This window comes from Hypanus sabinus, chromosome 15 (assembly GCF_030144855.1).
Source record: "Hypanus sabinus isolate sHypSab1 chromosome 15, sHypSab1.hap1, whole genome shotgun sequence".
Lineage (NCBI taxonomy): Eukaryota > Metazoa > Chordata > Chondrichthyes > Myliobatiformes > Dasyatidae > Hypanus > Hypanus sabinus.
This window is the reverse complement of record NC_082720.1, coordinates 44,133,620-44,160,274: the sequence shown is the minus strand read 5'-3', so window position 1 is coordinate 44,160,274 and position 26,655 is coordinate 44,133,620. Positions and strand designations below refer to the sequence as shown.

At 41.2% G+C, this 26,655-nt stretch overlaps 1 protein-coding gene across 1 annotated transcript in view; it reads left to right on the top strand.

Annotated features, from left to right (window-relative positions):
• LOC132405152 (protein phosphatase 3 catalytic subunit alpha-like) overlaps positions 1-26,655 on the top strand; it is a 421,759-nt gene that overhangs the window by 349,593 nt on the left and 45,511 nt on the right. Inside the window, exon 7 of the mRNA XM_059989854.1 lies at positions 26,408-26,485. Coding sequence (XP_059845837.1) covers positions 26,408-26,485 — 78 coding nt within the window. The remainder of the gene's footprint in view (positions 1-26,407; positions 26,486-26,655) is intronic.

The window sequence follows — 26,655 nt, the reverse complement described above, 5'->3', positions numbered from 1 at the left end:
TTGTCAAATAGTGGAACTGGCTTTGTGCACTCAGCTTTTAGTTAGGATTTCTTTTGTGATGTACTGGCTTTGATCCGGTTGCAAAGAACCCTTACTGAGATTCTTTTGTTTGCGGTAGACAGCTCACAGAAAATGCACTGATAACTATTAGAGGCCACGGTTTTGTAACTAATTATATCTCTGTAGCATCACAAAGGATGTAACTCAAAACACCGCCTGATAGAAATCACACGCACTTCATAATTCAACATGTGCAATTCTTTTGGCATACATGCATTATACAGGGATATCATTCAATGATTGTACTGTGCAGTAATGACTACCGTTCTTGCATATGCTTTGCATTGAGAATATTTTCTTTGGATATTACCAACAAAACAACAAATTATACTTGTACAACACTTACAAAAAATAAAACTATATATGTAAACAGCAATTTATGTACAGCAAAATATTGGAAGATGTACAATATAACAAGCTCTCAAGAACAAGTAATAAGAAAGACAAATAGAGGTAACTAAAACTGTAGCCATACACTTTTTAAAGAGCAGTGTGTGAATTAATTGTTTTAAAAAGAAAAAAAATGAGCTCAAGACTGAATTTCTTGTGACTGATGGTTAAAATACATGTTCCTACCTAGTTACATAACTGCTTTTGTAGTATTCAAGATTCAAAGTATGTATGCAATTTACAACTCTGAAATTCACCAACCCGTTCAAAGAAAAACATCAAACGTTAAACCTTCCTCTCCCCACATGCAAAAAAAATCACACTAAAACACAAAATATGAAACACAAAAGCCATATTTGCAACAAAGCTGCATCAAAATTACTCTCGTTTGGAAAATTATTCTTCATGTCTTTTCTAAGACCAGATATCATTAAGTATCACAGAAAGATTCCAGTTGTGTCTGTGCACAACTACATATATATTAACTAAAAGTGGAGATGACTTTAACTGGTGTATTCACATTGCAGGTCAATATGTAGTGCTAAGTGGAGGATCATCTTTCTGACCATTCCCACTTTGCTCCTGTTTGTAACAGTGCATTCAATAGATGCAGCACTGTAGCAATGTTTGGGAGAAGCCAGTAGTAGTAGTAGTATACAAGACCCAAGTATGACCTGAGTTGTGACACATTTTCCAGTTTGGGTGCCTGTAGTACTGCTTCAGTTTTCTCTTGTGACTGAAGTAAGCCACGTTTGTCAATGACATGTCCACAATAAGAGATTTCATTCATGAAAAACTCACATTTCTTCCTCTTTGCAAGCAGATCATACCACTCAGCCTGGTAAGCAATTTACCGAGTTTCTGGAGGTGCTCTTCATCATTCTTGCCAATTATGATGATGTCATCAAGGTAACATGCTGTTCCAGGGATATCTTGGAGCATTTGGTCCATTGCACTTTGCCAAATCGCTGGAGCTGATGATCATACGGGAACAGTCCCGTTTGAATGTTGATTGCGAGCAACTTCCTGCTTGACTTCTTAATCTCCATTTGCAGATAGGGTTGTGACAAGTCAATCTTTGAAAACCTCTCCCTGCCTGCCGAAGATACAAAAATATCTTCTCTTCATTGCAGGGGATTCTGCACAATACACACACTTAGCTCACTTTGAAATGCCCACATATGCGAATGGCTCTGGCCTTCCCTTTCTTAATCACTGTGACAATGGGCGTGACCCAAATGCTCCACTCAACCTTGAAAAGAGTTCCAGATGCCTCCATGCTCTGAAGTTCAGCATCCACTTTAGGACATAGTGCGTAAGGCACTGGACACTTTATGGAATCTTGGTCTTGCTGCTTCATCCAGTTTAGTTCTGGCTTTCATGCCTTGAATTTACCAATCTCCTTTCAAATGCTTTCTCATTAGCAATAACCAGCTGTGCCTGTCTTAGTGCTACCATTTGGGCTGCCATTACCTGTTCGTATCACACTGAGAGCTTTGATTGAGTGCCAGTATAGTTGGAGTTTTCTAGCTCTCCACTTTCCAATACATAAAGATATAACTGTTATGCTTAGCCTCCTTACATCACATTTACCTTCATTTTTCCTTTGGGAGATATTTTTTCACTTGTGTAGGCCTTTAGCATCATTGGGGCCTTCTCTAATGGTATCTTAGAAAATAGTCTGTTGTAGCCAGCCTCTGAAATTATGGACAAAGCTGACCCTGTATCCAGCTCCATTTTCAGTTTTACACCAGACACATATATTGAGATCTAGAAGATTTTTTGATCTGCTTATGTAATGCTATGCAGTTCTAGGCGCAACAGTTCACCTTCATCAGACTCTGTGTTGTCTGATTCTGTTTCACATTCGGTAATTTTATGCATTTGCTTTGTTTTATGTTTGAGTCTTTTCACTCGGTTGTGCTTTTTGTCTGCTTTGCACGTTCTCTCTACGTGACCTTGTCTGTGATACTTTCTGCAGACTTATTCTTTGAACCAACAGTCATTTGCATCATGGGAGGATTTGCCACATCGATAACATCTTTGGCTTTTTGCACCATTCAGGAACATTTTGTGCATTTCATATTCTAAGCTCCTTTTCTGTGGTTTTGCTGCAATCTCTAACAATATTGCAATGGCCAAAACCCATTCTAAGGTTAGGTCTTTTTTAGATAATAGCCTCTTTTGAGTTCTTTGACTATGCATGCCACATACAAACCTGTCCTGTAATGCATCAGTAAGTCTATCTCTAAAGTCACAGTACTGGGAAAATCTGTAGAGTTCTGCAATGTATTCAGAAATGCTTTCATCTTTTGACTGGTTCCTTTTATAAAATCTAAATTTCTCAGTTATTAGCAGCGGTTTAGGGCTCAAGTGATTTTGTAAAATTGTAACAATTTCATCAAATGTCTTGTTTGCTGGCTTTGTAAGGGTTACTGTTGCATAAGAGACTGTACGTTTTTGGGCCCATTAAACTAAGAAGTGTAGGGACTTTATTTTGCTATTCCATGTTGTTTAAGTTATAATACAAGTTCAATCCTCTCTATATGCAACTTCCAGCCTTAATTAGCACAATCAAATTCATCATCTTTTCCAACTGAAACCATCGCCACATTATTTTCACTTTAAATTCAATGCGTCCCTCACTGTTACTCACGCATTCCTTTATTAGCATCCGTGCTGGCTTTCTTATGCTATTTAACTCTCGCAGTTTCGTCCCATCACTGTTGGTGCAGTTCATGGTATTTTCTCATATTCAGGTTTTACTCATCGCCGATTTTTTGTGCCTGTGCACAACTGCATAATCAATTAAATAAAAGCACGGATCCAGGAAATGGCTTTAATTGGTGTGTTCAGATTGCAGTGAGAGCGAAACAGAACAATGTGCATGCATAAGCAACAGTGCACAGGCAGGCAACAGATCAATATGTAGTGCTAAGGGGAGGATCATTGCTCCTAAAGAAATAGATCTGTATAGTACAAATCCTGCACTGAACTGTACATAGAGATCTAGGTGTCTTATTCCTAGCTTTACGCAATCTTCCTTCCCAGCAAACCCTGTGATTTCTTGCTAACGCATTGCTTGACTCATTACCTTTTCCACTGAGTATGGACTTGAAATAAACTAGAACTGGTTCCAGTAGCCATCCGTCAAAGTCTGAAATGCTGTCCAGACATTTTTAGATATTACGGTGTCAATACGCTCTGCCCTCTTTACAGATGAGGACTATGGGGAACTGGCACAGAAGAGGAGTTGAGGCCAGGCTGATCAGCCATGAAGATACTGCACGGTGGATCAGGCCCAGAAGTTTCCTTGTAGTTTTGTGAATCAATGACAACTGAGGCTAATTACTTACTTTTAGGTTCTTTTTAAAAAAGGTCTTTTGGAAGTACACCATCACTAAAACAGTGACAGAGGAACATCATCCATGTTGTTAAATATTCATGAGCCGATAGCAGCAAGATCCCAGATCCAAGACTATTCTTGAAATAAAAGCCAATTCAAGTCAATAGACAATAGACAATAGGTGCAGAAGAAGACCATTTGGCCCTTCAAGCTTGCACCATCATTCTGAGATCATGGCTGATCAATTACTATCAATACCCAGTTCCTGCCTTGTCCCCATATCCCTTGATTCCCCTATCCATAAGATACCTATCTAGCTCCTTCTTGAAAGCATCCAGAGAGTTGGCCGCCACTAGCTTCCGAGGCAGTGCATTCCAGGCTCCCACAACTTTCTGGGAGAAGAAGTTTTTCCTTAACTCTGTCCTAAATGACCTACCCCTTATTCTCAAACCATGCCCTCTGGTACTGGACTCTCCCAGCGTCTGGAACATATTTCCTGCCTCTATCTTGTCCAATCCCTTAATAATATTATATGTTTCAATCAGATCCCCTCTCAATCTCCTTAATTCCAGCGTGTACAAGACCAGTCTCTCTAACCTCTCTGCATAAGACAGTCCAGACATCCCAGGAATTAACCTCGTGAATCTACGCTGCACTTCCTCTACAGGATGTCCTTCCTTAACCCTGGAGACCAAAACTGTACACAATACTCCAGATGTGGTCTCACCAGGGCTCTGTACAAAATGCAAGAGGATTTCCTTGCTCTTGTACTCAATTCCCTTTGTAATAAAGGCCAACATTCCATTAGCCTTCTTCACTGCCTGCTGCACTTGCTCATTCACCTTCAGTGACTGATGACAAGGACTCCTAGATCTCTTTGTATTTCTCCCTTAACTACACTGTTCAGATAATAATTTGCCTTCCTGTTCTTACTCCCAAAGTGGATAACCTCACACTTATTCACATTAAACGTCATCTGCCAAGTATCTGTCCACTCACCCAGCCTATCCAAGTCACCCTAAATTCTCCTAACATCCTCATCACATGTCACACTGCCACCCAGCTTAGTATCATCAGCAAATTTGCTGATGTTATTTTCAATGCCTTCATCCAAATCGTTGACGTAAATTGTAAACAGCTGTGGTCCCAATACCGAGCCCTGTGGCACCCCACTAGTCACCACCTGCCATTCCGAGAAACACCCATTCACCACTACCCTTTGCTTTCTATCTGCCAACCAGTTTTCTATCCATGTCAATATCTTCCCCCTGATGCCCTGAACTTTGATTTTACCCACCAATCTCCTATGTGGGACCTTATCAAATGCCTTCTGAAAATCGAGGTACACTACATCCACTGGATCTCCCCCATCTAACTTCCTGGTTACATCCTCAAAAAACTCCAACAGATTAATCAAGCATGATTTACCCTTGGTAAATCCATGCTGGCTCAGCCCAATCCTATCACTGCTATCTCGATATGCCACTATTTCATCCTTAATAATGGACTCTATAGCATCTTCCCCACCACCGATGTCAGGCTGACAGGTTGATCGTTCTCTGTTTTCTCCATCCCTCCTTTCTTAAAAAGTGGGATAACATTAGCCATTCTCCAATCCTCAGGAACTGTTCCTGAATCTAAGGAACATTGGAAAATGATTACCAATGCATCCGCAATTTCCAGGGCCACCTCCTTTAGTACCCTAGGATGCAGACCATCTGGACCTGGGAATTTGTCAGCCTTCAGTCCCATCAGTCTACTCATCACCGTTTCCTTCCTAATGTCAATCTGCTTCATTTCCTCTGTTACCCTATGTCCTTGGCCCATCCATATATTTAGGAGATTGCTTGTGTCTTCCTTAGTGAAAACAGATCTAAAGTACTCATTAAATTCTTCTGCCATTTCTCTGTTTCCCATAACAATTTCACCCAATTCATTCTTCAAGGGCCCAACAGTGTTCTTAACTATCTTCTTTCTCTTCACATACCTAAAAAAGGTTTTGCTATCTTCCTTTATATTCCTGGCTAGCTTGTGTTTGTACCTCATTTTTTCTCCCCGTATTGCCTTTTTAGTTAAGTTCTGTTGTTCCTTAAAAACTTCCCAATCATCTGTCCTCCCACTCACCTTAGCTCTGTCATACTTCCTTATTTTTAATGCTATGCAATCTCTGACTTCCTTTGTCAACCACTGTGGCCCCTTTCCCCCCTTTGAATCCTTCCTTCTCTGGGGGATGAACTGATTTTGCACCTTGTGCATTATTCCCAAGAATACCTGCCATTGCTGTTCCACTGTCTTTTCTGCTAGGCTATCCGTCCAGTCAACTTTGGCCAGCTCCTCCCTCATGGCTCCATAGCTTCCCCTGTTCATTGCAACACTGACACCTCTGATCTGCCCTTGTCCTTCTCAAATTGCAGATAAAAGCTTATCATATTATGATCACTACCTCCTATTGGCTCCTTTACTGCATGATCGCTTATCAAATCCTGTTCATTACGTAACACTAAATCCAGAATAGTCTTGTCCCTGGTCGGCTCTCGTACAAGCTGTTCCAAGAATGCATCCCTTAGGCACTCTACAAACTCCCTATCCTGTGGTCCAGCACCAACCTGATTCTCCCAGTTTACCTGCATGTTGAAATCCCCCATAACTACTGTGACATTACCTTTGCCACATGCCAATGTTAACTCCCTATTCAACTTGCACCCAATATCCATGCTACTGTTTGGTGGCCTGTAGATAACACCCATTTGGGTCCTTTTGCCCTTACTGTTCCTCAGTTCTATCCAAACAGACTCTACTTCTCCTGACCCTATGTCCCCCCCTTGCAAAGGACTGAATCTCATTCCTCACCAACAGGGCCACCCCACCCCCTCTGCCCACATTTCTGTCCATACGATAGCACGTATACCCTTGTACATTAATTTCCCAGGTCTGATCTCCCTGCAGCCATTTCTTCATTATCCCAACAACATCATAGTTACCCATTCGCACCTGAGCTTCAAGCTCATCCGCCTTATTTCTGACACTTCGTGTATTCAGATATAGAATTTTTAGCCCATTTCTCCTCTCTCTGTTTGAATCGCTGCCTATTGTGCTTAACCCAGCTCCCCGAACTCCCATTGGGCTATACGCCCCTAGAATTTTGTTGTCCTTCCTAAATTTACTTATTCTTTCAACACATTTAACTCCATGATTCATCAGACCATCTCTCTGTACATGTGTCCTCATTATCACTTGTTCCGCCCCACCTTCCTCTACTACACAGTTAATATTCCGGAACCGTGTAGTCCCCACCTGTCCTTTATTCTTCCTCTCGCTATCTTCTCTCACATTCTGGATCCCCGCCCCCTGCAAATTTAGTTTAAACCCCCCCAAGAAGCACTAGCAAACTTCGCTGCAAGAATGTTAGTACCGCTGCAGTTCAGGTGTAAACCGTCCCGTCAGAACAGATCCCACCTTCCCTGGAACAAAGCCCAATTATCTACAAACCTGAAGCCCTCCCTCCTGCACCATCCTCTCAGCCACGTATTAATCTTTATAATCGTTCTGTTCCTTGCCTCACTCGCACGTGGCACAGGTAGCAATCCTGAGATTGTTACCCTGGAGGTCCTGCTCTTCAGCTTCGCACCTAACTCCCTGAACTCCCTACACAGGACCCCCTCACTCATCCTACCCATGTCATTGGTCCCTACATGGACCACAACATCTGGATTCTTGCCCTCCCTCTCGAGAATAACCTACACCCGATCTGAGATGTCTCGGACCCCGGCACCAGGGAAGCAACATACCATCCGAGACTCCCGATCTTCCCCACAAAATCTCCTATCCGCCCCCCTGACTATAGAATCAGCATATACCGCTCTCTTCTCTTCCCTCCTCCCCTTCCTAATCGAGGGTCCAACCTCAGTGCCAGAGACAGGACCACTGCAGCTTATTCCTGGTAGGTCATCCCCACCAACAGTATCCAAAAGTCTTCATATAAAATATGTAAATAAGTAAGGCTGAACATACTGTAGTGCAAAAGAAGGTAATTTAGCCTATTGAGTCTAAGTCCTGTCCTCGCACCATTACTACTCTGTACTCCTGCAATTAGTTCCAACTCAAAAGCCCATGAACTTACTTTGATTATCTAGCTACATACTTAAGAGGCGATTTACAATAGCCACTTTCAGATATGACGGGAAAGCAGGCCACCTGGAGGAAACCCATCCAGTCATAAAGAGAACCCTCAAATTCCACACGGACAACAGTCAAGGTCAGTACTCAACCCAGGCCACTTGAGCTATGAAGCAGCAGCACTAACTGTTTTGTCACTATGCTGTTCGTAATAAATTTTTAATCATTCATGAAGCAAAGCTGAGAACTCCAGTCACGGTCAGTCTTCTGATCTGCATGACTCAATGCCACACCACCACCACAAGTTAAACCTACATCAGTGTAGCTGATGTTGTTAAAATTAATTATGCAATTCAGAAGTAAGTCTTTAATATTTTTTGTCAGCTGAATTTAGTAATAGCTCAAAGTTACAAGTTCTCAGTTAATGGAAGCATAATTTGGAATTGAAGTACCCAGCTAGACTCTTCTACGTTGTCCGTTTGATTTGGGCAAGCATGGAATCATTATCCCTTTGGAATGTCGTTGTGTCTTCATTTTGTTGTTTGTTTCGAACAATTGAGCTAAAATTTCACAATGTCTGTTCAGTAAGACAACAGTTCCTGAAAAGTGGTGGTGATCATGATAAGGTTTGGTATAGCACCAGTGGTTGACTTTTCTGCCCTTCATGTATGGTTTGTCAGTCAGGTCTGATCATGTCTGAATTGATCTTTGTTTCATCTCCACTTCCTTGTAACTTAACTCTTCAGTTGTAAAATGCCTTTGCAGATTTTCTCAGCCTTGAAGGTATTCCATAATTCTGTGTACTTGGCTAGAAAACTTCACAAGCCTTTGAGAAAAGAAATTCTTTCTCAAATAAGTGATCCCTTCCTCTGAAACAACACACTGGAAACATCATCTCATTATTTTTTTTGTCATCCTCTCAGAATTTTGTATCTTTCAATAAGATCAACCTTCATTCTTCAGTACTTCAATCAGTGGGGGCTCAACTTGCTTATTCCTCAATTGATTCTCCCCTGAAATGCTGAATCTAATAATGTTGACTTGCTGTGGCAGCAAGAAGAGGACCACTAAAGTGTGCCATGAATGGTTACTGGGCCTGCTTAAAACAGCAAATGGTATGCACTAATATAATAGAAAATCTTCTCAAGTTATACATGTATTGACCAACAAACAAGCCTCTGGAGTGACACAAGAGCCAGGCATCATCTGAGGAGGGAAATGGAGAGTTGACCTTTTGGGTTTTCAAATTTAGTCTAAAACAGCAGCTTGTGCAATTAAATGATTAAGGCATATTTAATTGCACAGTGTGCTTGTTAAAACCAGTTCGGAGAAACTTAACTTATCCAATGTTAATTACCAAGTTAGGAAGTTATATTCTTTTGATGGTAAGTATTTCACAGGACATGATAATTATGAGCCAAACTTGCATCAGAAGATCATCATAAGAGAGATGAGGTCTGTTAAAGCATTATGTAAAGAATCCTTGGCTGTAAAATCTTGTACTAGGAAATGTTCTTTTAAATGTTCACCTTCCACCCCACCTGTGTTTCGCATTCCACCTACCAACCCCAGTGCGGATGAAGTTCTTAATTCCAGCTGCTGTGTTACACCTAGGGTCTTGTGACTCAACTTCTTCTGTGCCATGATTAAATCTTTGATCTTAATAATAGAGAAATATCTGATAGGTGGTTCAGATACTGCTGAATTTAAAATTTGGATTGTATACTCCATAAATTCCTTTGTATTGGTTTTATGAAAAGTGGGTGGGCTATCCATATACTTTTCAAATGTAGAAATTCCCTTGCAGGATATTGATGACGTCCACTCCCAAAGCAGCTGATTGTGATGCTGATCTCATGCAATAGCATATTATATATGTACACGGTATTCTAGAGGTGTTAACATAACATCTTTATATTTTTAGTTCTGTGACTCATTCAGCCTAATATTGGGCTATTACAAATTGGAGTGAAAGTGATCTGAGTTTCTAAATTCTAAAGGTAAAAATAGTTTGCTCCTCTTCTTTCTTGTTTATAATGGCTTTGTAAGTGGATGTTCTTAACATGTATAGACTTCCACTGAGGACTAAATCACTGCCCAAATTAAAGTTCACTTCATCTATCAAATGCTTTGATATTGTATTTTTGATATTAAAGTAGCAAAACAAGCAGCAGTTTAGGAAACAGAAGTTAAAGTTGGTTAAGTTATATGATTTTTTTCTCGCATTTAAGAGCAGATGCACAAAACTGTGATGCTATACTACTACTACTGGGAAGTTATAATCGCAACCTGAAAGGACTGCATGGTAGCATAGTGGTTTGTGTTTTACTATGACAGTGCCAATGACACAGATTCAAATCCACAGCTGTCTGAAATGAGTTTCTATGTTCTTCCTGTGAATGTGCAGTTTTCCTCTGGGTGTTCTGGTCTACTCCCACATTCCAAAGAGGTACAGATTAGCATATTAATTGGTCACATGGGTGTAGTTGGGTAGGACAGGCTTCTGGGCCACAACAACCTGCTACCATGGTGTATCTCTAAACAAAAGTAAATAAATAAAATTTAAAATGATAAGTAAGTATAAAAATTTAAGTAGGCAGTTTCCATTATGAGTGCAGACACTGTTGCTTATAATTGCTGAGGTAGTTACATCTTGGCTAAAAGGTCTTTCTATAAGCCAGTATGGAGTGAGCCTGATAAAAGCGTGGAAAGTGGTTGTAACAAGCAATTTGTGTTTTACTTTTAGGGAATGAAGCTGGTTGAACAGGTGGAAAGAATATCAGTGGGAAAGCACTTGTGTCAGAGTGATCATAATTGAGTTAGATTTAACATCGCTATGGAAACAAACGAAGGTTAAAAGCTAGAGGAGTAATTCTTCCAACTTGGGGATCATTAATTTTAATATATGTGAAGTGATTTGGCAAAAGTGAATGGGAAATAACAATCTAATAGTAAATCACACTGTGAGCAAATGGAGAAATTCAGATGTTCAAGGTAAACACATCCTCACAAAAAAAATGGCAGGGCTGCCGAATGTAGATTCCTGGATGACGGTGAGATAAACTGAAAATGGAATGCTTGTGCCAGGGATGGTGAGCTGTATATTACATAAAGCTTAGAAAATTATTAAATGAGCAGGGATGGAAATTGAAAGGGAACTTTGGAAAGCAGAGCGAGAACATGAACATAACATTGGCTTGTAAAATTAAAGAACAAAGACGTTTTAGCAGCACATGAAGAGCATAAGGATAAGTAAAAAATGGAGTATAAAAGGATAACAAATGTACAATGGCAGATGATGTGGAAAAGCTGTTTACTTAGAGATGCAGTGCATAACAGGCCCTACTGGCCCAATGATCCACACCACTCAGGCTGCATCCACACTACGCCGGATAAATCCATAACTGAAGCTTTTCCACACTGAAACAGCGTTTTTGTCTGCTGAAACCAGAGCTTTTCAGAAACGCTTTCCAGGGTGGCTATTTTTGAAAACGCTGCTCGGGCAGATTATTGTGGACGGGGTAACGAGAGAAATCTGAAAATGCTATCAGACGGCAGCGCACCATTTCATTGTTTTCTTGAATGCAACCTAACAATTTCAGAACAGACGGCAATGAGACTGAAGCCAGAAGAGTTAGAAATGTACTCACCAAATACTTAGACCCATAACTTACTGAACAAATAAGTATACTCACTTTGCCGTTTTCTGTCCTTGCTCATATGAAGGTGGTTTACCTATTTATGCAAGTCCTTCTCTGACAATAGATGTGTAACAGCCGAATGTAACATTGTATGGAAATACAAGATAACGCTGATGCAGACATGTTTTATACATTTAACAAGGTGCTTTATTAATGCAACAGAGTTAGTCAGTTTTTCAATGTTCGTCGTCAGCCGGGTCAGTCTGTCCATGAACTCCCTGTCGGTTGCCTCCGTACGCTCCAGTATTTGTTTTTTTTTAGTTTTAAGTTCCCCTGTGTGAAAGCCAACAGCTGTCCGTCATTTTAAGTTTTTCTGGTCTGTAACTACACAAACGCGCACTTTTACGGTGAGATTCGACACCAAACATGTCGCTTGTTTTCAGTAGATGTGTTCTGCGCAAGCGCAGGAGGAGGAGATTCGCCAAAATCTCCGTTTCAATGTGGATAGAAATATTTTCAAAAATGCATAGTGTGGACGTCTATCGTTTTTACGTGAAACCGGCGTTTTCAAAATTATCCGGTCTAATGTGGATGTAGCCTCAGTAACCCACCTATCTAATATTAGCCTAATTACATTGACTCATTAACATACTAACCGATACACTGTTGGACTGTGGGAGGAAGCAAGAGGACTCTGACGAAGCTCACACATTCACAGGGAGGACATACAAACTCCTTGTAGAGGATGCCAGAACTGAACTCCATACTCTGACACACTAAGCAGTAATAGCATTATGCTGATTGCTACGCTACCACGGCATCCCTTATAAATTGATGATTTCCAACTCTCTTCCTGAACTGGGTGTTAATGCTGGCTAAGGAGGAAGCATGTGACCTTCAGGTAGGATTAGAAACATGGTAAATGAAGGGTATTACCATATTTAGCTGAAGTTCTCTTCCAAGCCCATTATAAAGAAGCAAACTGCAGCAGTTCTGCCCACCACTTCTTAATCTTCCCTGGGTGCTCCTAATCAGCACATTGCAGCAAAGATGTGTTGGTACTGGAAAGAGCCCAGAAGATGATGCCAGGACTGAAAAGCTGTTTAATTACCATTATTTGGTATGCAATATCACAAGTTAAAGAATTTAGTTCAAGTTTTCATTCAGTTCAAGCTTAGTCATCATTCAATCATACATAGGAATGCAGCTAAATGAAGTAGTGTTCCTCTGGGGCCAAGGTACAAAACACAGTAACAACAATACACACCACCTATAGCACAAATAATTATGGTAGCAGAAAAGCATGCAATTACAAAAAAAAAAAAAACAAGAATATAAAAAATAATAATATAGTCCAAGTATTTAAGTGTCCTGGTCTGTAGAATGATGGTCCATGGATGTTGTTCTGGAGCCATGTTCCTGCAAAAACAAGTTCACAGCAGTTCTTCATCTCAAGCAAGTGCAGCTGCAGACGGACACCGTCCAGCTTGTCTTCCACCTAGTGAACAATAGAGGGCAGCACCAACGGGAGAGGCCTGTCCCTAACCCCACATAGAGTACACCGTCATCACTAGCTCCAGCAACTCCTTCCCTGGCAAATGCAACAAGTGACCCCGAGGCACAAGAGGCTTGTCTGCAAGGCAACTGAGGCTATACTGATCCCCCCCACCCCCCCCACCACTGGTTTCACCAGCGAACCAGTGAATTGGACCCACAGTATTCTACCTTATCAATAGCCAACTGGGTCTTGCAATCTCAATTAAAAGGTCCAAGACAATCTTATAGATTTCATGAATGATGAAGGAAAATTGAAACCAAAGTAAGAATTCATTGATGGAAATATTATGTTGGAGGACACGGGTTTTACAGAAGTAAGTTAAAGCAGTACCTAGAGAGAGTTTCACATAGATTTTCATATAATTTACTTTAAGAATTCGGTAGGCATGGGTCAGATCAATGTCAGAGATGTACTCTGCCTCCCTGCTAATCAGGTGCTCTTCTCAGTGGCATACAAGTTGGAGTAAGTGTAAGTGAAGAGTGGGTGTGAATAGCTAAACTGCAAAGGAAGTCATGCAGCCTTTAATAACATTTTCTCACTTCTAGAGCAGACTGGGGAACAACCAGGCAGGGAAGAGATATCATCTCATTGTCACATAGTTTCACTGAAAGTCTTAACGATACTATTATATTACTTTAAACAAAGTGTGCTAAGTTTAGCAGAATCAGGTTTATTAACACTGATCTATGTCATGAAATCTGTTGTGGCAGCAGTTCAGTGTAACACTACAGAAGAAGTGCAAAAGACAAACAATGAAATAATGTTTAGGGGCTCATGGACTGTTCAGAAACCTGCTGGCAGAGGGGGAAAAGTTGTTCTTAAAATGTTTGGTGTAGATCTTCAAGTTCCTGAAATTCCTCTCTGATCGGAGTGAAGCAAAGACTTGTTACCACTGAGAAAATTGCAGTTTACTTGACTGGGGAAAAAGAATGCAGTATTTGTCAGATAGGAATTAGGTTTCCTATCACTGGCATATGCCATGAAAAATGTTGTTTTGTGGCAGCAGATATCGCAATACATAATAAAAAATCAATAAATTACAATAAATATATATAAAGTTAAATACAAAAGTTAAATAGTGCAAAAAAAAGAACAAAGAAGAGATAATAGTGAGGAAAGTATACATGGGTTCATTGTCCATTCAGACATCTGATGGTGAAGGGAAGAGCTGTTCCTAAAATGCTGACTGTGTGTCTTCAGGCTCCTGTACCAACATCTTGATATAGCAATGAAGGCAAGCTCTGGGTGATGAGAGTCTGTAATGACGAATGTCAACTTTTTGGGGCAAAACTTTTTGAAGATCTCCTCATTGCTGGGAAACTAGCACCCATGATGGAGTTGTCTGAGTTTGCAACTTTCTGCACCTTTTCTGATCCTGAGCAGTGGCCGTTAGAATGATCTCCATGGCACATCTGTAGAAATTTGTGTGTCTTTGTTGACAGACCAATTCTCCTTAAACACCTACTGAAACATAGCTAAGTTGTGCCTCTTTGCCATTGCACTAATATGCTGGGCCCAGAATAGATCCTTGGAGATGTTGACACCCAGGAACTTGAAACTGCTCACCCTTTCCACTTCCGATTCCCTGATAAGGACTAGTGGGTGTACCCTCAACTTCCCCTTCCTGAAGTCCACAGTCAGTTCCTTGGGATAACTGACATTGAGTGCAAGCACCACTCAACCAGTTGATCTACCTCACTCCTTTACCATTAAAGTTCTGCCAGCAATAGTTGTGTCAATGGCAAAACTGTAGATGACCTTTGAGCTCAGCCTAGCCACACAGTCATAGTGAGGGTAGAGCAGTAGACTAAGCACACATCATTGAGTTGCATCAGTATTGATTGTTAGCAAGGAGAAGATATAATTTTTAATCTGCACTGACTATGGTCTTCCAATGAGGAAGTCTAGCTAGAGAGGGAGGTAAAGAGGCCCAGTTTTTAAAGTTTGTTGATTAGTTCTGATGGTATGATGGTGTTGAATGCTGAGCTCTAATCAACAAACAGCAGCCTGATGTAGGTATTGCAGTGGTCCAGGTGATCCAAGGCTGAGTGGTGAGCCAGAGAGATTGTATCTGCTGTAGACCTATTGTGGCAATAGGCAAACTGCAGCGAGTCCAGCTGCTTATTTAGGCAGGAGTTGATTCTGACCATGACCTCTGAAAGCACTTCGTCTCAGTAGATGCGAGTGCAACTGGGTGATAGTTGTTGAAACAGGTCACCCTACTCTTCTTAGTATGATTGTCACCCTTTTGAAGCAAATAGGACCATCTGACTTACTTCACTTTACTTCAACCTTTTAAAAACAATATGAAGCAAAGAGAACTAAACCAGAGAGCTGTCAGGAATATCCATCCTTCTGGAGGAAATGACATTGACAACCAATTCCTTTTCTTTCTACCTAGACATAATTACAGAAGGTTCCTGCTTTCCTGCATACCCGACATCAAACACCTCTATCTTTTCCTTTGTTGACTCTTGGTATTAGCATGCAATTTATCTCTTAAAGGAAACCTTTGCATATCACAGATATGAAAACCATATGGGTCTTGCTATCTTTTTGCAGCTACCATCAGGCAGGAAGTACACACACCGTCAATTTCAAGAACAGTTGCTTCTCTTAGATGATCAAGCTTTGAACCATCTAGCAAAACCCTAAATAAAGGTTTAGCAAAACTAAGACCACTTTGTCTGCTTGGCAATAAAATGAACATCATTGTTTTTGTTCTAATCACATTCTTCCTTGTAAAATTGTGTATAATTTATATTTATGTTTTTTCTTGTGAATGATGCTTACATGATGCTATGCACCAGTGCAGCTGCTACAAGTAAGCTCTTTCATTGCCCCTGTGCACCTACATGTGTATATGACAATAAACTTGATTTTGACTTTAAATTACTATCTACACAACTACACACGCATACTGTAGGTCGAATATTTCCTTCCTCCACTTACTCTTATGGCAGCTTTCTAATAGGATTGGAGTATAGTATCCACTGCAGACTGGGTGTTAGAGACAAGTTTCCAACCTCAGACATTTCACTGTCTTAGAACGCTGAACATTTGAGGTGGTAGAAGAGCACATTAGGCCGACTCCGAAAGGGGATGGAGAAGTTGGTTGAGATTTGTCAGTATCAGACCACTAAATTTAAAAAATTAATATCTCAGGACTGGGCACAACTGGCAAATCCAGCATTTATTCAGCTTTACTAATTGTCACTGAGAATGGGGTGTTGAGCCACTTTCTTGAACTGCTGCATTTCTTCTGGTAAAACCACTCCCATGCTGTTGTCATTTAGGGAGATACCGGACTTAAACCTACCTGATGCTATTATACTTTTTCAGAATCAGATTTATTATCACCGGCATGTGACATGAAGTTTGTTAACTTAGCAGCAGCAGTTCAATGCAATACATAATCTAGCAGAGAGAGAGAAAAATAATAATAAATACAATAAAACATAATAAATAAACAAGTAAATCAGTCATGTATATTGAATAGATTATTAAAATACGTCCAAAAACAGAAATACTGTATATTAAAAAAGTGAGGTTGTGTCCAAAGCTTCAATGTCTATTTAGGAATCGGATGGCAGAGGGGAAGAAGCTGTTCCTGAATCGCTGTGTGTGTGCCTTCAGGCTTCTGTACCTCCTACTTGATGGTAACAGTGAGAAAAGCTCTTTGGTTTGGGAGATGCTATCAGAGTTTCCTGGGAGACTAACTGCAGTGAATCCTGTTGATGGAACACTTTGCATCCCCTGGTGAAAAGGATGAAAGTTTAGGATGGTGGATGATGGTGGAACACTTCAATCAAGTGCTCAGTTTTGGCTCACTCAAGTTGCATTCATTTGGGAAGTGTATTTCATGACCCTTGTGATGTGTGACTTGTGGACGGTGGAAAGTACTTGGGGCTGTCATGTGCATCACTCACCTCAAGAAACCCAGCAGCTGACTTGTTGGTGTAGCCTCAGTATTGCTGTGACAGGTCCAGTGGTGTTTCTGGTCAACGGTCACCTCTAGAATGTCGATATGGTGGTCCCTTGAATCTCTAGTATTAGCAGATCTGGAGCTGTGCTAGAGCTGTTTTACTGAATGTGGGGCTAATTCTTCCTATGATAGCCAGTCTCTAGGTGCTGATGCAGGGACACCACCCAATATATCAACTGTCCCCATTTCTCTGCAGATTGGCTTGACTCGGTGAGTTCCTCCAGCAGCTTGATTTATTAGCCAGTCCATTGACTGGTTCCATAGTGTTTGCTGTCCCCACTCCTTTAAGCCATTTCTTGTTACGATTGGAGTGAATCAAAACAACTAGAAACATTTTCTGTGATTATAGGGATCTCAGAAGGAGGCTGTGATGAATAAACCACTTGACATTTATGGCTGAGTATGGTTACACATGGCTCAATGCTTTTGGCACTCATTTGGTGGACCCTATCATCATTGAGGATGGGAAGTTGAACTGTATGCTGCCATTCACAACTAGATACGGCAGGGCTTCAAAGCTTTGCAGAGAGGGGTTTGTTGTGAGAGCCTTTAACCCCATTGATTATACACAGTGCCTGTCTTGTGTAGCTGGATCCTGGACTTACTATCAGATTGCCAGCAGGTGGTAAGAGTGGGCTCCCTCACCTCTGCCCCTCTGACCCTCAACACAAGTGCCCCTCAGGGCTGTGTACTAAGCCCCCATAGCTCCCATGGGTATACCTCTGTATACTCATGATGACACTACACTGATTGGGCTAATCTCAAATAATACTGAGGCAGCCTACAGAGAAGAAGTCATCATCCTGACACAGTGGTGTCAAGAAAACAACCCCTCCCTCAATGTCACAAAAACAAAGGAGCTGGTTGTGGACGACAGAAGGAATGGAGACAGGCTAATCCCTATAGACATCAATGGATCTGGAGTTGAGAGGGTAAACAGCTTTTAAGTTCCTCGGAAAAAACATCACTAAGGATCTCACGTAGTCTGTACGTACTGGCTGTGTGGTGAAAAAGGCACAACAGTACCTCTTTCATCTCAGACGGTTAAAGAAGTTTGGTATGGGCCCTCAAATCCAATGAACTTTCTACAAGGGCACAATTGAGAGCATACTGACTGGCTGCATCACCGCCTGGTATGGGAACTGTACCTCCCTTAATCGCAGGATTCTGCAGAGAGTGATGTGGACAGCCCAGCACATCTGTAGATTTGAACTTCTCACTATTCAGGACATTTACAAAGACAGGTGTGTAAAAAGGGCCCGAAGGATCGTTGGGGACCCGAGTCACCCCAACCACAAACTGTTCCAGCTGCCACCATCCGGGAAGCGGTACCACAGAATAAAAGCCAGGGCCATCAGGCTCAGGGACAGCTTCTTCCACCAGGCTGTCAGACTGATTAATTCGCGCTGACCCAATTGTATTTCTGTGCCATATTGACTGTCCTGTTGTACATACTATTTATTATAAATTACTATAAATTGCATTTCACACATTTAGACGGAGGATGTAACATAAAGATTTCTATTCCTCATGAAGGATGCAAGTAATAAAGTCAATTCAATTCAGTTCAATATTGAAATAATTGTTCTGAATTACGAGTTCTTAGGACTTTGACCCTGAAAAACTGTGTGCTGTGAACTTCAAATTTCAAAGTAAGTTTATTACCTAAGTACATATATGTCACCATATACAACCCTGAGATTTATTTTCTTGCAGGCATATTCAATAAAACTAATAACCACAATAAAATAATTGGAAGACTGCACACAACATGGCAGACAAGCAGAGTGTAAAAATACAACAAACTCTGTAAACACAAAAAGAAATAATAATAATAATAATAATAAAGAAATAAGCAATAAATACAGAGAATATGAGACAAAGTGTCCTTGAAAGTGAGTGCATAGTTTGTGGGAATAGTTCAGTAATGGGGCAAGTGAAGTTAGCCCCGGAGTCTGATAGTTGAGGGGTAATAACTTCCCGAATATGCCGATGTGACTCCTGCAGCTCCTGTACCTTCCTCCTGGTGGCAGCAGTGAGAAGAGAACATGCTCTGGGTACATCATCCCCAGTGATATATGTGTTTTCCTGCAGCAAGGCTCCACGTAACTGTGCCGAATAATGGGGAGGGTTTCACTTGTGAAAGACTGAACAGTATCCACTATTGTTTTGTGAGATTTTCCAATCAAGGGCATTGGTGTTTCTATACCAGAATGTGATGCAGCCAATCAATATAATATTCCACCACACATCTGTAGAAGTTTGTCAAAGTTTAAGTCTGGTATAGAAACACCAGAGCCCTTAAATGGAAAATCCTACAATGCTAATTCTTAACAAACTTCTGAGAATATAGAGATTCTGCCAAGCTTTCTTCATAATAGCACTTAAGTGTTAGGCCCAGGACAGGTGCCCTGAAATGAGGAATTTAAGGTTGCTGACCCTCCCCACCTCTGATCCACCAATGAGAACTGGCTCATGAACCTCCTGTTCGCTCTTCCTGAAGTCAGTACCGGCTCCTTAGTCTTGCTGACACTGAGTAAGAGGCTGTGCTCTCTACTCCCTCTGCAGTGATCCTAACCTTACCTGGCTGAGGTCCAGCGACAACTCCCAGACACCTCCCCTTACTTACCCCTCGAACAGGACCCTGCTAAGGAACACCAGACCATTGTCTCCCACACCATCTCTGCAACTTCTGACATCTCCAGTAGGATCTCATCACCAAGCACATCTTTCCCTCTCCCCCCCCCCCCAATTCCTGCTATCTGCAGGGATTGCTCCCTACACGACTCCCTTGTCCACTGGTTCCCCCCCCCCCCCACAACTGATCTTCCTCCTAGCACTTATCCTTGCAAGTGGAACAAGTGCTACAACTGGCCCTACACCTCCTCCCTCACTACCATTCACGGCCCCAAACTGTCCAGTTTCACCTGTTACCTTGTGTTTCTCCCTCCCCTCCCCCCACCTGTTAACTCTACTCCTCATCTTGTTTTTTCCAGTCCTGCTAAAGGTTCTCAGCCCAAAACGCCGACTGTACTCTTTTCCATAGAACGAACCTGCTGAGTTCCTCCAGCATTTTGTCTGTGTTGCTATGTTTGTCATTCCTGATTTATAAGACATCTTTTTTATCAAGTTCAGAAAATTGTAATATCTGTGTGTGCTTGGGGGATGGAGGGAAACAGCAATTTTCCGCGGAGGGCAAGATCAACAATCTAAAATACTTCTGTACACTGCTCACACAAGTGCATAAGTCCAGGACTTCCTGAGAGGGGGAGGGCCTCATTCCTGTCATTCCTCAGAAAGTCTAGATCTGACATCTTGCACGTTTCCATCACTTACTGGTGAAATGCACCCAGTTCATTCAATAGAAAGAAACTTCTTCGAAAGGAAGAGATTCATTTTTTAATCTTTTCCATCAGCACATTTGCTTATCTCCCAGTGGCCAGCTGTTTTAATTTACTTCCCACTCTCACTCCAACCTATTTGCTTGCAGCCTCCTCTTCTGTCATGTCAAGGCTAAATGCAAATTAGAAGGTTGCCATCTAGTATTTCAACTGGGTAGCCTCCAACCTGATGTCGTGCATATCAAATTCTTAATATTATGTAACCATACAATACCTCCTTCTCCTTTTTCTTTCATCTCTCCTCTTAATCCAACTGGTCCCCATCACCCTGGCTCCCTCCCCAACTTTCACAATTTGCCTATCACCCACATTTTCCTCCCAGTGGCACCTCTCTCACCTCCCTCTTTTATTCCATATTCCACCATCCTTTCCTATCAAATTTCTTCATCTTCGGCCCCTTCATCACTTCCCAGCTTCAGACTTCATTTCTACTCGCCCCCATATTAGGTGAATTTAAATGCAGTTGTTGACAAGTTCATCTTAAGTGTTTTATGGATATTATTTTTTTCAAATTCTAGCTCCGCACTTGATCAGATTGCAGTTTTTTTTAACCTTGCCTGCTTAAGAGCCAAATCTAATGTGCACGACACTGTGATCTGAGACGTGCTGTTTGCTGATGATGCAGCAGGTGCAGCCCACACTCTGCCGCACCTCCAGAGCTTGATATATTGCTTATTTCAGGCTTGCAAGGTATTTGGTCTGACTGTCAGCCTGAAAAAGACAGAAACATCTTGGGACAAGATGCAGACACACTACCAGTCATTACAACTGATAACTACAAACTGGATGTGATTCCTCAGTTCGTATACCTGACATCATCAGTCACAACCTCTCCTTGGATGTAGAAACCTACAAGCACATCGGGAAGGTTGCAGCAAATCTTGCCTGCCTCTCCACACCAGTCTGGGAGAACTTCAAACTCAGTCAAAACAAAGATGGCAGCATATAACACTTGTGTCACCAGCACAGTGTCGTACAGCAGGAAAACCTGAGCAGGAGAGAAGGCTCAACACCTTCCATTTAAGGTGCCTTTGTTTCATCTTTTGCATCTCCTGGAGAGCCAGAGTACCCAATGCTGACACTCATCACCTTTCTGAGGCACCACTCCTTGAAGATGTCTTGGGTACGACTCAAGATAGAACTGACTAATTTTACAACTTCCTGTAGCTTCTATCGGGTCTGTGGAGTCCCTCCCACCCAGACCATGATGCAGCCTGTCAGAATGCTCTCCATCGTACATCTATAGAAGCTTTTGAATGTTCTAGTTGACAAACCAATCTCTTCAAACTCCTAATGAAATATACCCACTGTCTTGCCCTCTTTATAGTTACATTGATATGCTGGAACCAGATTGGATCCTCAGAGATCTTGACAACAGGAACCTGAAATTGCTCACTCTCTCCATTTCTGATCCCTCTAAGAGGATTGGTTCGTGTTCTCTCATCTTACCCTTCCTGAAGTCCACAATCGGCTCTTTCATCTTACTGACATTGAGTGCAAGGTTGTTGCTATGTCACCACTCAACTAGCTGGTATATCTTGCTCCTGTATGCCCCCTCATCTCCATCTGGGATTCTTTCAACAATAGTTTATCATCAGCAAATTTGTAAATGGTATTTGAGGTAAACCTATCCATAAAGTCATGGGTATAGAGAAAGTAGAGCAATGGGCTAAGCTCATACCCCTGAGATGTGCCAGCGTTGATTGTCAGAGAGGAGGAAATAGTATCACCAATCTGCATAGATTGTGGTCTTCTGGTTAGGAAGCTAAAGATCCAATTACAGAGGTGCAGGTTATGTAACTCAGGATTGTGGGAATGATGGTGTTAAATGCTGAGCTATAGTCAACGAACAGCATTCTGCTAATAGATATTTGTATTGTCCAGATGATCTAAGGCCATGTGAAGAGCCATTGAGATTGTGTCTGCCTTAGACCTATTGTGGTGATAGGCAAATTGAATGGGTCCAGGTCCTCAAAAAGAGCATCAAAAAGTTTATGGTGAGAAGGCAGGAGTATGGAGTTGAGAAGGATGATGGAATGGCAGGGCAGACTCGATGGGCCAAGTGACCTAATTCTGCTCCTATGTCTTTTGGTCTAAAACCTGGACCTCTGTACCTCCCTCTGCAACTGGATCTTGACTTCCTCATCAGGAGAGCACAGTCTGCGTGGATTGAAATAATATGTCCTCCTTGCTGCTAATCAACACTGACGCAGCTTAAGGATGCGTGCTTACCCCATTGCTCTACTGTCTCTACACCGACGCAGCTAGGCACAACTCAAATGCCATCTATAAATTTGCCAATAATGTAACTATCGTTGGCAGAATTTCAGATGGCAATGAGAAGGAGCGAGATCATCTGGTTGAGTGGTGTCGCAACAACCTTAAACTCACGTCATTAAGTCCAAGGAGTTGATTGTAGACTTCAAGAAGAGGAAATCAGAGGAACATGCAGCGGAAAGGATGAGCAGTTTCAAGTTCCTAGGTGTCAACATCTCTGAAGATCTATCCTAAGCTCAACATATTGATTCAATTACAAAGAAGGCATTACACTGGTTATATTTCATGAGGAATTTGAAGAGACTTGATATATTATCAAAGACTTCTGCAATTTTCTGCAGATGTACTATGGAGAACATTCTAACTTATATCACCATCTGCTCTGGAGGGGCCACTGCACAGAGTCAGAAAAAGCAGCAGAAATTTGTAAACTCAGCCAACCTCATCAAGTGAACCAGCCTCCCCAGTATAAGATAATCTTCAAAACGTGATACCCCAAGAGGTTTCCATCCATCATTAAGCACACCCATCATCCAGAATGTGCCCTCTTCTCATTGCTACCTTCAAAGAGGAGGTACAGAGGCCTGAAGACACACACTCAACATTTCAATAACAGCTTCTTCCCCTCTGCCATCAGATTTCTGAATGAACAATGAACCCATGAACACTACCTCACTATTTTTTGCTCTCTTTTTGTACCACTTAGTTAATTCATTTATTTATATGGTATAGCTGATATCAGCTGCTACTATCTGGGAAATAGTACCACAGCATAAAAGCCAGGACCAACAGGCTCCGGGACAGCTTCTTCCACCAGGCCATCAGACTGATTAATTCACGCTGATTTGTGTGTATTCTGTGTTACATTGACTGTTCTATTTATTATAAATTAATCACAATGATTGCACATTGCACATTTTGGTGGAGATGTAACGTAAGGATTTTTTACCCTTCACGTATGTGAAGGATGTAAGAGATAAAGTCAATTCAATTCAATATACAATTATTATAATATTTTTATTATGTATTGCAATGTACTGTTGCTGTAATGATTACATATGCCAGCAATGTTAAACCTGATTCTGAATTTGATTCTAGAATCTATCATGCTTAAAACAGAGCTCATCTAAAACTCCATTATCAGTAAGACAAAGGAGATGGTGATGGACTTTAGGAAGACTAAGCCAGCACAATGCTCCCTGTTACTATCGATGGTGAGGACCTACAGGTACCTGAGGGTGCCCCTGGATAATAGACTTGAATGGAGCACCAACACTGAGGTTGTGTACGAGAAGCGCTGAGGAGACTGGGGTCCTTGGAGTATGCAGGCCTCTCCTTCACATGTTCTACCAGTCTGTTGTCACCAGTACAATCTTCTCTGCAGTGGTGTGCTGGGGCAATGGTATCAACATTAGGCTTAATAAACTGAATAGAAATGATAGCTCTGTTACAGGAGTCAAACTGGACACACTAGATGCTGTGGTAGAGCAAAGGACCCTACGAAAAATCCTTGAAATTCTGGACAAAGTTTCTCACCCTCTGCATGCCACCTTGGCTTAACAGAGAAGCGCTTCTAGTAATAGACTAAGACAACTGCACTGCACCAAAGAGTGCTATATGAGGTTGTTCTTACCCTTGGCCTTTAGGTCTTATAATGAGTCAACTTGTAGCTGGGGAAGAGATGAACCCCTCCTGTTAGACTGTTTGAGGTAATTTATTTTTTATTCTATATACTTATCTTCTAAGAGTTATATATCTGTGCACTTGTAATGATACTGTGACTCTGTAATTTCCTTTGGGATTAATAAAGTATACAGCTATCTACCTGAATCCAAGTCCACACTAGTTCTCACACAACCATGTATTCACTTGATCTACATTGGTTCCCAGACAATATTAGCCTTGTATTTAAAATTTTCAGCCTGCTTTGAAATCATCTAGCAATTTCACCTCTTTCTAACTCTGCAATTATTTTACCTCTGCTAATTCTGTTTTCCACGAACTCCAGCATAATATTTCATCTGCCAGTCTCTTCAGCCTATCATTAGTATCATTTCCCTAAAGCAATCCTCTGTGGCCCGTTTAAAATTCTCCTTAACTGCTCCTCTTTGATTAATTCTATAACCACTCTCCAAATACTGCAGAGATATTTAAATCATCCTTGTGACAGGTGAGGTACCGGATGATTAGAGAATAGATAATGTTGTTCTTCTGATTAAGAAAAACTCCAAAAATAAGCCAGGAAATTTATAGGCTGGTAAGTCTGACATTAGTAGTGGGAAAGTCATTGGACGTTATTCAAAGGGACTGGATATATGAGTATTTGGATAGACAGGGACTATTTAGGGATAGTCAGCATGGCTTTGTACATGGTAGGTCATGTCTAACCAATCTTCGAGATTTTCGAGGAAGTTACCAGGAAAGTTGAGGCAAGGCAGTGGTTGTTGTTTAGCAAGGTGTTTGACAAGAACCTGCATGGGAGTTTGGTCAGAAAGTTCAGTTGCTTGGCATTCAAGATTAAATAATAAATTGGACTAGACATTGGCTTTGTGGGAGAAGCCAGAACGGTAGTAGGTGGTAGCCTCTCTGACTGGAGGCCTGTGACTAGTGGAATGCTTCAGGGATCAGTGCTATATCTGTGGTTGTTTGTCATCTATATCAACAATCAGAATGTTAATGTGGTAACTGAATCAGCAAATTTGGAGTTGACACCAAGATTGGAGGTGTAGTGGGCAGCAAGAAAGACTATCAGAACTTGCAGCTGTATCTGGACCAGCTGGAAAAATGAACTGAAAAATGGCAGATAGGACAAATGCAAGCAGGCTTTATCCACTGAGGCTGGGTGGGACTACAACTAGAGGTCATCGGTTAAGGGTGAAAGGTGAAATGTGTAAGGGGAACATGAAGGAAAACTTCTTCATTCAGAGGGGAATGAGAGAGTGGTATGAGCTGCCAGTGCAAGTGGTGCGTGCACGCTCAATTTCAATGTTTAAAAGAAGTTTGGATAAGTATGTGGATGGGAATGCTGTGGTCTGGGTGCAGGTCAATGCAATTTAAATGTCTCAGCATGGTCTAGATGGGCTGAAGGGCCTGTTTCTGTGCTGTATTTTTCTATGACTCTTTGATGCCATTGTCCCTTTTTGGCTGATTGCGTAATATGTGGAGATTTTGCAATTTGCCAATAGTTACTGGAATTTGTGTTCTTGCTCATGTTTACACCTTACGTTTCCTGTTCTGTTAATTGTCTCTTTCAAATTCCTCATCTTCATCATTAGTAAACACTTCTAATAGTTTGAAATATCTCTTGGCTGCTTCTGAAGGTTTTAAGATTAATGTTTTCTTCTTTTGAGACTCTTTGATTGTCCCCATCCCTTTAAATTTTGCTTCCACATTGTGTTATATCTGGATCTATTGCTAAATGAATAAGTTACCAACAAATCTGGGTTTCACTGCTGGTCAGCTGTTAAGATTTACCTTCATGCAAACTCAAGTTACACTTGGGCTTTCAATTATACTGTGTGTATAAAATTTAATACACAAATTGTACTCTACTGTTCCCAGTTGCCTTCTCCTAGGTTTCAACATCAGTTATGGTCACTTACAGTGATATTGTTGTATGTGTTCTTTTCACAGTTATCCTGCCGTTTGTGAGTTCCTGCAAAACAATAATTTATTATCAGTTATTCGAGCCCATGAAGCACAAGATGCAGGGTAAGTTTATAAACAATCCCATATACAATTTATATCAAAAATTTGAATATTCTTTTGATAGTTTTAAAACCAATTTACTTGGTCTTTTAGACAATGGGTATTTAACTTTTGTGAACACACAGGATTAGCCCAGGAATGTCATACAACAACACAAGGAAATTATACGACTC